At 49.4% G+C, this 13,238-nt stretch overlaps 1 protein-coding gene across 1 annotated transcript; it reads left to right on the plus strand.

Moving 5' to 3' along the window:
- The first annotated feature begins 6,383 nt into the window (after positions 1–6,383).
- On the plus strand, positions 6,384–10,605 carry LOC123365342 (olfactory receptor 51G2-like). Its single transcript, XM_045008106.1, has 2 exons — positions 6,384–6,442; positions 9,630–10,605. Exon 2 carries the CDS (start codon positions 9,670–9,672, stop codon positions 10,603–10,605), a length of 936 nt encoding a protein of 311 aa, XP_044864041.1. The 5' UTR covers positions 6,384–6,442; positions 9,630–9,669.
- The last annotated feature ends 2,633 nt before the right edge of the window (positions 10,606–13,238 follow it).

Raw genomic sequence — 13,238 nt, forward strand, 5'->3', positions numbered from 1 at the left:
AACTGATAAACTAAACATTAAAAGTCATCAGGACCAGATGACATTCTCCCAATAGATCTAAAGGAACTATGATACCAAATTTCAAAGCTACTAACTGTGGTATAAGTCAGGCTTTGTACCAGGTAACTGGTAGATAATATAATGCTGATTTTTTTAAAAAAAGGCTACAGTGGTGATCCAGGCAATTATAGGCTAGTAATCCTAACTTTAGTACCAGGCAAATTGATTTAAACTATAGTAAAGAATAGAATTATCAGACACCCACATGAACATTGTTTGCTGTGGAACAGTCAACATGTCTTTTGCTAAGGGAAATCATGCCTCACCAATCTATTAGAATTCTTTGAGCGGACTAACAAACATGTGTGCAAGGATGATCTAGATTCATAGATTCATAGACTCTAGGACTGGAAGGAACCTCGAGAGGTCATCGTGTCCAGTCCTCTGCCCTCATGGCAGGACCAAATACTGTCTAGACCATCCCTGATAGACATTTATCTAACCTACTTATAAATATCTCCAGAGATGGAGATTCCACAACCTCCCTAGGCAATTTATTCCAGTGTTTAACTACCCTGACAGTTAGGAACTTTTTCCTAATGTCCAACCTAAATCTCCATTGCTGCAGTTTAAGCCCATGGCTTCTTGTTCTATCATTAGAGGCTAAGGTGAACAAGTTTTCTCCCTCCTCCTGATGACACCCTTTCAGATACCTGAAAACTGCTATCATGTCCCCTCTTAGTCTTCTCTTTTCCAAACTAAACAAACCCAATTCTTTCAGCCTTCCTTCGTTGGTCATGTTCTCAAGACCTTTAATAATTCTTGTTGCTCTTCTCTGGACCCTCTCCAATTTCTCCACATCTTTCTTGAAGTGCGGTGCCCAGAACTGGACACAATACTCCAGTTGAGGCCTAACCAGCGCAGAGTAGAGCGGAAGAATGACTTCTCGTGTCTTGCTCACAATACACCTGTTAATGATGATATAGTATACCGGGACTTTTAGAAAAACTTTGACAAGGTCCCTCACCAAAGGCTATAAAGAAAAGTAAGCATTAATGGGAAAAGAAGGAAGAGTCTCTCCTGGATAAGTAACTGGTTAAAAGTTAGGAAACAAAGGGTAGGAGTAAATGGTCAGTTATCAGAATGGAGGGATGTAAATTGTGGGGTCGTCCTGGGGTCTGGAGTGGGGCCAAGGCCGTTCCACATATTCATAAAAGAACTGGAAAAAGGGGGAAGCAATGAGGTGCCAAAATTTGCAGATGAGATCAAATTATTCAATATATTTAAGTCCAAAGCAGACCGTGAAGAGTTACAGAGGGATCTCACATAACCTGGGGATTGGGCAACAAAAGGGCAGATGAAATTCAGTGTTGATAAATGCAAAAAATAACGCACATTGGAAAAACCTAATCCCAACGGTACAGGCAAAATGATGGTGCCAAATTAGTTATTGCCAGTCAAGAAAGAGATCTTGGAGTCATTGTGAATAGTTCTCTGAAAACATCTGCTCAGTGTGCAGCATCAGTCAAAAAAGCAAACAGAATGCTGGGAACCATTGGGGTTAATATAATAGGCTGAAACAGGCTAAGTCTCCCCTGGTGCAGCTGTGGCCACTGCCCAGCAGTTGCAGGGTTCACACAGGGAACTTTTTATTATTATGTGTCATGCAGGTTCCAGGGTAGCTGAGGAGGCAATATGTGCTACTCAGCTTCTTCAGTAATCTCGCTGCAATGGAGATTGTGAAACCAGGAAGCTGAGTAACACACATGACAGGTTGTCACCCCCGGGGTGCAGTCTGGGAGCTGTGGGAACCGCTGTGCCTCTGAACTCTCCAGTTGGGCTGGCCAACGTTACACTTTTTTGTTGGTGACTCAGTCAGCCTCTTCAAGCCCTGTTATCACCCAACACGACAGCAGGTGGCACCACACACCCAACTGAGCCTCCTGGGTGTTTTACCTAAGCCACTCCAAGACAGGCAGGAGACAACAGCCAATTTTCCGGCTATCCAGCCTTGCACCCTTGCTGGAGTATAAACCCAAAATTATACCACCTTGTACTGCACAGGTGTCTGTACAGAATAAGCTCATTAATACAGGTCACTTTCCCCTTGATGTGGGAAATATATGCAACAGCCTTTGTACACAGAGATGAGATTTTCCCCAGACACTTTATTCAAAACACACTGGTAAAGACAAAGCATAACACAGGTTAATTAATTTAAAAAAAGATGGATTTGAAGTGATTAAAAGTGATAGAAATCCGATCAAAGCAGATTACCTAGCAAATAAACAAAAACACGAACTAAGGTTAACGTGCTAGATAGACTGGATATGAATTATCAATTTATCATCCTGACTGATGAGACAAGCTGTCCACCAAGTTTCCATACGCAGGCTAGAAATCCCTTTAGCATGGGACTAGGATTTCCCCCAATTCAGTCTTTGTTCCTCAGGTGTTTCCAGGAGTTCTCTTGTGTGGGGAGTGTGTACGGGGAGACTTTGGCAAACCAATAAAGTGCTTGAAACCACTATGGCTTATTCTCCCTCTGGATGCATCTTCTGTTCCCCAGTGGCAGACAGGCTGCCACTGTGTCATTTGAAAGCCACACTCAGCTTTGGTAATTATCAAGGGTTGGGAGTGTGTTACTGACCTGTTATGGACGTGTGAAAGTGCTTGAGACTAAGTAAAGTTTAGCTTTAAGTGAAAGCACTCTTGTGTTATCCTGTTTCTGCAGCCATCTATCGGTCGGACGGCCGTATCTCCCCTGATTTATTTCCTGACACCTCCTCTCACAGAGTAAAAGTTACCAATAGCTTTGGGTTGAAAGAACCCCGGGTAACAAGTGAGGCCAAGAGATGATGTCACTCCCCACATTACATAGGAGAAAAATACAGGTACCAATATGGAGTTTAGTGTCATGTGGTCTGGTTCCATGGCCTTGAAAGCTCTGCTGAGTCATAGCACACATTATCCATAGATGGTCCCGAGTGTTCTCCCAAAGGCTCACCAGATGGGGTATAACCTTCACCTAGAGACTGTTGTTTCCCCCAGTGTCCCATTACCTGGAATAGGCCCCTCTCATCTGGCTGTCTGGAGTGTAAGAATTTTTCCTAGTGGGTGTCACCCAGATTGGGGGTTGGACTAGATGACCTCCTGAGGTCCCTTCTAACCCTGATATTCTAGGATATTCTATGAGGTGTAACTACATTTGAAATACAGATACATAATCAATATTAATAACTTCAGATGCCAAAATGATACAGGCATACAAATAGGATCAACATATTTTGCAAACCATAATTTTTCCATAGAAACCTCATAAGACCTTTTATGTACAAGATGCATATAACTGTGTCATAATCATATCAGAAGCATAGCACTATGATTCTTATCAGGGACAGTTTCACAGCCAGCTCCTCAGCTACCCTGGAACCTGCAATGGGAATATAAAAAGCTGAGCTTCTTTGAGAAGAGACATGCTTTTGCTGTGGGGCGACTTGAGGTCCTAGGAGAGTAGGCTTAGCAAGGCTGAGGGGATTCCAGCCACCTCAGGAATCCTCCAACATCTGGGCTGGAGGCAGGGCCGGTTCTAGGTTTTTTGCCACTCGAAGCAAAAAAAAAATTGGCTGCCCCCACCCCAGCCCTGGGCTCTCCACCCCACCCCACCCCACCCGCACCCCCTGCCGCTCCAGCCCTGGGTTCCCCCCCAAACGTGACCTCCTCATTCACCACAGCAATCCCTGTTTACGCTTGCAGTGGGGATCAAACCGTTTCTCCTATTTTTATTTCACTTTAGTATAAATCTTGCTTCCCCTCCCCCGTCCCCCACAACCCCATCTTTAGTGTTCCAAATGCACATGGAAGGCACAGGGACTAACCCTCAAACCTTGTACCCGGAAAGGGCTGGGGATCTAGTAAAGAGGGTTCAGGCAGAGGAGTGGATGTGGGGATGCTTGGGGGCTCTACACTGGCAGAGAAGCGGGGTGTGATGTACTCGCGGAGGAGGGTGGAGGAGGAGAGGGGGCATCAGGAGATTTGTGGGAGAAGAGGTGCAGGGGAAGGGGGAGGTGTGGGAGGAGAGGGCTGGGGGAGGGTCCAAGGGGAAGGGTGCAGCGAAGGAGCAATGGAGGGAGGTACAAGTGGAGGGGCTGCGAGCGGGATGGGGGGTGCAAGGGCTGAGAGAGGCAGGCGCTGACAGCTGCTTCCCCAGCTCCGCGCAGGCAGAGCCGAGAGGACAGACACTGACCCCCAGGTGCCCGAGCCGCGGGGGTCCCCTGGCGGGGCAGTATCCCCCGCTGCCCCGCTCAGAGCCGGGCTCTGCCTCTCCCCGCCCAGGGCAGGCTGAGGTGGGGGAGGTGCGTGGCGGGCTGGGTCCGGGGGCAGGCGGCAGTTCCCTGGCAGCTCGGGCTGCCCAGCCACTCGCCCTGGCAGCGCGGGAGCCGGGATCCGCGCCCCCTGCCCAGCCCGGCAGCGCCCTGCACAGCCCACTTGGGCGGGGAAACGCCGCGCCACCCTGGGGAGACTCAGCGCAGCAGCGGTGGTGGCAGCAGGGCCCCTTCTCCCTCCCTGCATCCCAGGTCCCGCTTCCCTCCCTCCCCGGCTCCTCACACACTCCGGGAGCCTCTCTCGCTGCCGCAGCCCTGGCTCGGCTCCAGGGGACGATGCTCTAGCTCTCCAGTGGCAGGGCTCTGGCCAGGGCCAGCTCCTGGCTTTTTGCAGCCCGAAGCCAAAAAAAAAAGGCGGTGGTGGAGAGCCACCCCTGGGAAAATGCCGCCCCAAGCACATGCTTGGAGCGCTGGTGCGTAGAGCCAGCCCTGGCTGGAGGGGCTCATTGCTCCCGCCATGGGGTCTGTGGAAGCTCTGGGTTTCTCCAGGAGCAGGGGGTGGGCGGCTGTCAACACTCCGACTGTGGGGGTGGGGCAGAAGGAGTGGGGCCGGGGGTTTCCACCCCCTGCTTATGTTGGAAATCATAAGGAAAGTGACAGACGATAAGACAGAAAATATCATGATGCCTCTATATAAATCCGTGGTATACCCTCACCTTGATTAGTTTTTGTAGTTTTCTACATCCCATTTCAAAAAAAAATATACTAGAATTTGAAAAAGTACAGAGAAGGGTGAGAAAAATGTTTAGGGCTATGGAACAGCTTCCATATAAGGAGACATGAAAACGCCTGAAACATTTCAGCTTGGGGATAAAACAGAGGTCTATAAAATCATGGGTGTTGTGGAGAAAGTGAATCAGGAAGTGATATTTACCCCTTCATAAGAACCAGGGGTCACCCCAGGAAGTTAGTCGGCAGCAGGTTTAAAACAAAATAAGGGACTTTTTACACAAAGTACAGTCAGCTGTGGAACCCATTGCCAGGGAATGTTCTGAAAGCCAAAAGACTAAATGGTCCAATACTGAACTAGATAAGTTTCATACAAAATAGATAATTTTTCCCTGAAAGCTCTGCTGCCATGGTATTTCCCAGCTGCAGCTCCTTGGATCCACAACAGAAAAGGGAAGCTTTTCATCTGCTGCTTCCACGCAACATAAATGAAGTTCGCACTGACTCAGTTTGTGGCTGGGGTATTGTGCCCATCAGCTACTCTAACCAGCCTTCCCATCTCTGTGCAGCCCCCGCCACCCTGTACAAGGCCCCTTCAGCAGATCCCGTGGGCAGTGGCTACTGTGACAGGCCCTGGTAGCACTTTCCTGATGAACCTGTGCTAGCTGGGAGCTGGAGAGGGTTCTAGAGCAGTTGTTAAGGAACAGAGACTGTGGGTGGGGGGCCTAGCTACCAGTGGAGCACTGAGATCTGTGCCTAACTTTGGGAATCCCTAGATCCTGGGTCCTGTCTTTCATTCCTCAGGGAGAAGGGAAGGGACCACGACTCCTGCAACGATCTGGTGGAAATTTCCATGTACGGAGTTTTGTGAAATCTCCCTTTCCTGGCCTGCACCATGGGTTTGTATTGTAGGAAGGGGGTCTGCCGGAAAGAAATCTGGTCCTATAGTATTATTGTTATTATTATTATTATTATTTGTTTTATTTCAGCAAGGTCAAAGCTGTGACAGCAGCATCGTTACCACTCACCACCCCCAAAGAAAACATGTGACTAATCGGAACCATACCAACAGTGATGACAAGCCTGGATTCCAGGAATAGAGACTGCAGCCCAGTTGTGTAGCCTCACTGCACATCCCCTGTGATTTGGCCTCCTGCAATTTGCCATTGGCTGTGATGGGGTTAAAGCTGGTAAACACGAAGCCAAGCAGCTGAGGTTCCCTGATGGCCAAGTGGCCCCCAAGGGAATGTGCAGACATGCTTCATAAAGACAGTTGCCTCCCTGTCTGAACAGATGCTGGCTGCTGCCTGTGCAACCTCAGCACTGACTTCTTGTCCTTTTGGGTGAAGACGTCTGGTGACAGTGGCTCCCCTTCTAGCAGGAATTGGGTACGTTGGCAGGTTTCACTATCTTTAAAATGCAAAGTGATGTGTAAAAGCTGCGAGCTGTTTCCATTGGCAGATGTTCTGTGCAGTGGCAGAGGACTCAGCTGGGCTCCCGGGGTGACTCAGTGAGGGGGCTGGGGCAGGCAGTGCTAGGTAGCTTGGGAACCCCTCCCCTACATATGCCCATGCTCCACAGTGGGTTATTCAAGCTACACAGAAATGTGACATTCAGAGTGTTAAAACCCCGATGCCCCGAGTCAGGATTTCTAATGGGGTCCCATTTCTCGAGGTACCATGTGTTCGTTGCCCGATCCTACCAGGGGCTGAGTGAGAGGAGACCCCACGGAATATCTCTGACTAGTTCCCAATCGCCTCAGGTTTATTTGCTCCTGGAAATTGAACCAGCAAATGCATTTTCAAACGATTTATTGTCTGGCTAGGTTGTGAAGGCAGGAATTCAGAGCTGTGTTGCTCTGTGGTAACAGGTCCCATACGGCATATTTCTGTTCCCTGACTGGCTGAGGCTCCAAAACTTCTGCCCTATAGATACCCCTGAGAGTTACAGGACGACCTGCATGTCTGCTCCCTCTCTGGTCTCTGAGTGCCAGATGTCAGACCTTGTAACCTGCCCTCTCCTGGGGTGGAATCCCGCGATCCTCCCACTCTCAGACTGGATCCTGGGCTACAACACACTGTGGCGGGACTGTGCTTATCCAGCAGGTCCCAGAGTGTTTCACACCTGTGGTTCCTCCCTTTGTGAGCATGTGACTAATGCTGATATGAGTGATCAGCCAGCCTTCTTGAACTGAAACACTCTGAACAGTAAGAATAAGGTATAACATGGGAGAATAAGACGGTTTTCCAAGAACAGTCTGTACATGTCTCTGACCCCAAGTCCTCCCTCTCTGATGCAGACACAGGCAGGCCAAGGGCCTTCAGATTTCCCCAGCGGTGTCCATCCTTGCAGTCTGAAGAGCTTCTCAGCAACAGCTGCCCCATCTCTGGACAGGCCCCCAGCACTGGCAAAACAAGCTGTGTGATGTGGCTGGAGCCCAGAAATAGGCTCTTCCCAGCTTGTAGCTCCGGTGTTGTCTCTCAACCTCCCTGAAGTGCTGACTGAGTGATTCCTTTTCTTTATCTCTGCCTTCCCAACCTGTTTGTTTTCCAGCAGCCTGTTATTAAATTAAGAAGAACCGTATTAGTTACATCCAATAAAGCCTTAACATAAACATCCCAAAAATTAACCCAATATAGTTATACTGCAAACATCCCAACAACCGGGTTTAACAGACACATTCATTATGGCAGCTCAGCGCCATGTCTGTCCCAATACCATTCCTGGATGCTACAGATTTTATGAATACAGGACAGAGACAGTCAGAGAGAGAGAGAGAGTAATAGACTACTTTACTGTGGGAAACCACGTTCCATTTCCATGAATACTCATGCATTTGACTTTGAAATCCACTTCTGCAAACCATCATCCTGGCTGAATAACAGCTCCTGGGGTTACTATGTACTAGAGACTGAGAGCTCAGGGAATGTGTATTTTCCACATAAGGTGCCCCTTTACATCCTCGCCCCCTCCATTTCCGCCCAGGCTGGGAGGTAAAACTCTGCAGATAAACTTCTGAATTCTGGGGCTGCACTGACCAGGGAGGGCTACTTTTGGGGTGTTGGACTTTTGGGACTTTGGGGGATTTTTGGGTTGCTGGACTGAAGACCTTGAGGGGAAAAGGACATTGCCAAACTTACTTGTGGGTGGGTCTTTGCTCATGGTTTGTGTTATGAATCCTGTTTCCCCAATATAATGCCACATTGTTTCCTTCCTTTATTAAAAGGATTTTGCTATACTCAGACTCCGTGCTTGCAAGAGGGGAAGTGTTGCCTCTTAGAGGCACCAGGTCACTGGGTGGGGACTCGAGACGGTTTTGTATTGCATTATTGAAATGGAACCCCTAGATACTGAACTCAGCCCTGGTTGCTGCCAACTCAGACACTTCGGATACAGGCTACAGACTGACAGAACAGAACCTGAGGTGAACCAGTCAGCTATTAACCCAGGAACAGAGGAGCTCCTAGACTTTTGTTTGCTGACAGTGACTGAATGAGGGTGGAGACGCTGTGATCTTTTCAGCTTCTGAAGAAATCTGGATGAGAGACGCTACATTTTAAGCCCACTCTAATCTGAGAAATCATCTCTGAGAGAAGATCAGAGGGGAAAGAATGGGTTGACATGTGTGTGCTAAAGTACAGATGTGTTAATGTTATGCCAAAACTTTTCATTGTAATACGAATTTTACACATCAAACTTTGATGACATGCATGTATATTGAAAGCCAGCAGCAGAGTTGGTGGAATCTACAGGAAGGAGCAGTGGAAACTTTACTGCTTAATGACTTTTGCTTTAGAAAGTATTTCAGAAATACTCCATATGCTATTTGGAAATGTTTTATGCTATGAACTCCTTGTTGAGTGAATCATAGAATCACAGAAGATTAGGGTTGGGAAACCTCAGGAGGTCATCTAGTCCAATGCCCTGCTCAAAGCAGGACCAACAGCAACTAAATCATCCCACCAGGACCTTTACAAGCTGGGCCTTATAAACCTCTATGGATGGAGATTCTACTACCTCCCTAGGTAACCCATCCCAGTGCTTCACCAGCCTCCTAGTGAAGTAGTGTCTCCTAATATCTAACCTAGACTTCCCCCACTGCAAACTGAGACCTTTGTTCCTTGTTCTGTCATCTACCAACACTGAGAACAGCCGAGCTCCATCCTCTTTGGAACCCCCCAAATACTCCAGATGTAGCCTCACCAGTGCTGAATAGAGGGGAATAATCACTTCCCTCGATCAGCTGGCAATGTTCCTACTAATGCAGCCCAATATGCCTATCTCTAACTAGCGGGTGTCAGGGGGAAACTTTGAGAGCAGGTTATCTCATAGCTGCCTATTGCAGGAGTCCTTCCACCTTCCTCTGAAGCATGTGAAACTGGCCACTGGATACTGGGCTAGACGTACTGCAGGTCTGATCCAGTCTGGGAATGTCTATCTTGCTACCGGTGGTGTAAATCCAAAACATTGTTTTTCTTGATTTTTCTTTAGCTTCTGAGAGTTTCCAGACTTGTACTGAGAGCAGAAAGATATCTCATTAAATAACATCTACTTTCCTGTTCTTTTTCCTTTCAGGAAGGAAAGTTCAAAACTCCTTGGATCTGCTCATTACATTATGTCAGCTGTCAATGACACCAAATTCAACTCTGCAGTGTTCCTTCTCACTGGGATACCTGGGCAGGAAGACGTCCATCTCTGGATCTCTGTCCCCTTCTGCTTAGTGTATGTTATTTCAATAGTAGGAAATTCAGTCATTCTGTTCATTATAAAAACAGATCCAAGCCTTCATGAGCCCATGTACATTTTCCTTTCCATGTTGGGTGTCATAGACCTTGGCTTATTGATAGCCACCATGCCAACGATACTGGGCATATTCTTGTTTAACTCTAGAGAGATCAGCTCTGATGCCTGTTTTGCCCAGTTGTTCTTTATCCAGTCATTTCAATGCACTGAATCCGCCGTGCTCTTGTTGATGGCCTTTGACCGCTTCATTGCGATCCGTGACCCGCTGAGATATTCTTCCATATTAACCCTACCGAGAATAGCCAAGATGGGACTGGTGTGTGTGCTAAGAGGGGTGGCCGTAATGCTCCCACTCCCCCTTCTCCTGAAACGGTTCAGATATTGTCGAGTGAATGTCCTCTCCCATTCCTACTGCATGGACCAAGAGGTCATGATGATGGCTTGTTCGGATATCAGAGTCTACAGCATCTATGGCTTGTTTATTACAGTAATAACGGTGGTGTTGGACTCGCTGCTCATTTTTCTCTCATATGTGATGATCCTCAAAACAGTGCTGAGCATCGTGTCCCACACAGAGTTCCTCAGGGCCCTGAACACCTGCGTCTCCCACCTCTGTGCCGTCCTGCTCTTCTACACGCCAGAGTTCAGCCTGACTTTGATACACAGATACTGGAATGGCTCTTCTCCCTTGCTTCCGATTGTTCTGGGCTACGTCCCCATTCTGGTTCCTCCTCTGATGAACCCAATCGTGTACAGTGTGAAAAGCAAACACCTTCGTTCGAGGATAATCAGGGTGTTCGTGAAGTGAAGGGTCAGTTTAGCACCCTGCCCCAGTGCTGGTGACATAGGAAACAAGAAACACAGGACCTGGTGACTTATTCCATCCTGGACCCTTATATCTGTGATACATGAGCTACTGATCTCCACTCTGTACAGACATGTTCAGATGGGGTCTAAGGCCTAATGCAATGGTATAGGGGTTGTTTCCACCCACTGTAGAGGGAGGACAGGGCACTGGGGGAAGGAGACCAAGGCAGGCAGCAGTATTTACTAAGTGACTGTGTTTGTGGAGAGCCAGGGGACTGGTAGTATGTTGGCCCATAAATAACCGTATCAGTGGTTGCTCCAGACTCAGAATCCCTGACAATACTCTCCGTAAAGAGAAGGGACCTGCATGTTGTTTCTCATTACACCTGGCCTGTCACTGTCCCGTCTGTGGTTAAACATCCTTGGGCCATGAAAAAAGCTGCAGAGATGTTTTGTGGTCACAGTGCTCACCGTTCCTGAGCGCTCTGGGTGCTGCGTGATCCATGGGGTCTGCACCAGCTGTGGACAGGGGCTATTCAAGGGACATAGACACCCACCCTTCCCCCACTCCCTCAGCCAGGTGCTTGCAACTGAATTATACCAGAGACCTCATTAATGCAGGAGCCACAAGGGAAGCCATTCCCATACCCGCCCAACCACCACCACCACCGCTGGTGTCTCTGCACACAGCACACCTGCAGAGCCCACTCCACAAGAAAGTGCAGCAGAGCTGGCTGTGTGAGTGAGTGAGGGTCTGGCACACAGGAGTCCTGGGAAGAGACTCAGGCCTATATTCCCCTCCCCTGCATTTCTGCTGCCTCAGCAATGCAAAGGGTTGGAAAAGGGCCTCAGCTCCCCAACAGAGGCACAGCAACCTCCTGTCGCAGTCCAGCCCATTCAGTGTAGCGTGACCACTTTCTCAAAAGGAAAAAGCAACACACATGCAAGAGCCCTCAATGGCCTCACCTTGGCCTTCTTCCTCCCCCTGAACTCCCACCTCCTGCTCCTCTCTTCCCCAAAGCCCCACCCACTGGCCAGGGCAGATGTCAGAGCCAGGCTGTGGTAAAAGAAGCCCAGGGAGCAAGTGCCACTCTGGGGAACCCCAGACCCTCCATCTACCCTGGTCAGGGGACCCAGCCTCTGGGGAAAAAGGAGCAGGGTCAGGGCCTCATAGCGAGGGCCGGATAAAGTCTGCCAACAGTGAAAAGTGGGCTCTGCCCATGAACAGGAGTGGATCGGCACCACAGGACATTTGGACAAATTCTTTTCCGGAGTGTTTCAGCCCACACTGAGACTTGAATGCTGTATTTTGGGACTCCCCTGCCCAATTCAGGAAGTGTGGTCAACCTTAATTCAGTGGCCATTAGAGATTGCGTGTTGGGGACTGTCCCCTTTATGCTAGGAGAGATTAGAGGGGTCAGTGAACCGTTGATACAGAGTGTGACCCTGTAAGATTCCTGTGACTTTTGGAGCTGACAGAAGCTTTGTAGAGCCAGCTAGTGAGAGAGAGGAAGGTGGTCCTGGGGAATAGTTAGTGCTTTGGGAAATCCCAGGCTACTGGTTTCTTAAGGGCCTGGGACGAGGGCCTAGTAGGGCAGGGCAGGGCTCCCTTCACTCCATGTGAAACAGGAGGAACCTTAGGAGGGCAGGCAGGCTGCATCCTCTCTGGAAACATAGGCAACACAAGCAGGGGATGGACAGCTGCCCTCGCTCAGCCCAGGGGAGATGGACTGAGATATCATGGGTACCAGCTGGGGAGAAGCCAGTGAGGCTGCAGCAAGCCTGGAACAAGGCTGACCCCAGCAAGCAGGAGGGTGGGGGGCTCCTGAGTAAAGGAGGAGAATGGGGCTGGAGGGTAGGAGAGCCTGTGTTTTGGAGAAGACTGAATTAATGTGACCCCACAGAACGGGCTCTTGTTTTATGTATCCCAGGCTGAGAGTAAGTCATGGCAAGGACCTTAGAGGGAAGGGCAGGGAGCCTGCTCTGCTACCTCTGGCCCCAAGGGGCACTCTGGGGTGGCCCCTGTCCACAGGATCTTGGCCAGAGTGGGCTGCACTCTTGCAACCCAGCCCCCAGGCTGCTCTAAACTCCACTGAAGCAGCGGAAGAACAGGCCAGAGGATCAAATCCCTGTAACAGGCTCCTGGCCCTCCCCGCTCTCTACAGCTCAGGTGGGAGCTCTGCTGGCACAGCAGACAACTGAGCCAGGCCTGTCACCGCTCAGATGGCTGGAAAGCTGGTCCTGTGGCCTGGCACTGCTCTGTGACTGCTGTGTGAGAATGTGGGAAAGCCACTGGCTGTCTCTGAGTCTCTGCACAGGTGGATAAAAGCCCTGCCCTGCCTCACAGAGGTGGCAGGAGGATAAATACATTCCAGGTGCTCAGGTACTCTGAGACTCTAAGATCAGGGCTGTGTCTGGGTTCCACAGAGCAACACCTCTGACATTGGTCTATAAAAGGCCTCTTACCACAGCCTCCTATGACAGCTGCTTCTGGGAAGCCCTGTGACTCCAGCACTGTGGTGTCTGTGGCAGATGTGGGGGTGCTCGGGGGTGACAGTGAGGGGTTGGTAATGGACTTCTGAGGGGAGTGTTGGAGTGTCACAGTTATGCTGGGAGTTTCAGCAGTCACCGGAC

This window comes from Mauremys mutica, chromosome 1, assembly GCF_020497125.1.
Source record: "Mauremys mutica isolate MM-2020 ecotype Southern chromosome 1, ASM2049712v1, whole genome shotgun sequence".
NCBI lineage: Eukaryota > Metazoa > Chordata > Testudines > Geoemydidae > Mauremys > Mauremys mutica.

Bases quoted from the DNA above. Each gene is read 5' to 3' on its own strand.
- LOC123365342 (XM_045008106.1), top strand. From the start codon at position 9,670: ATGTCAGCTGTCAATGACACCAAATTCAACTCTGCAGTGTTCCTTCTC.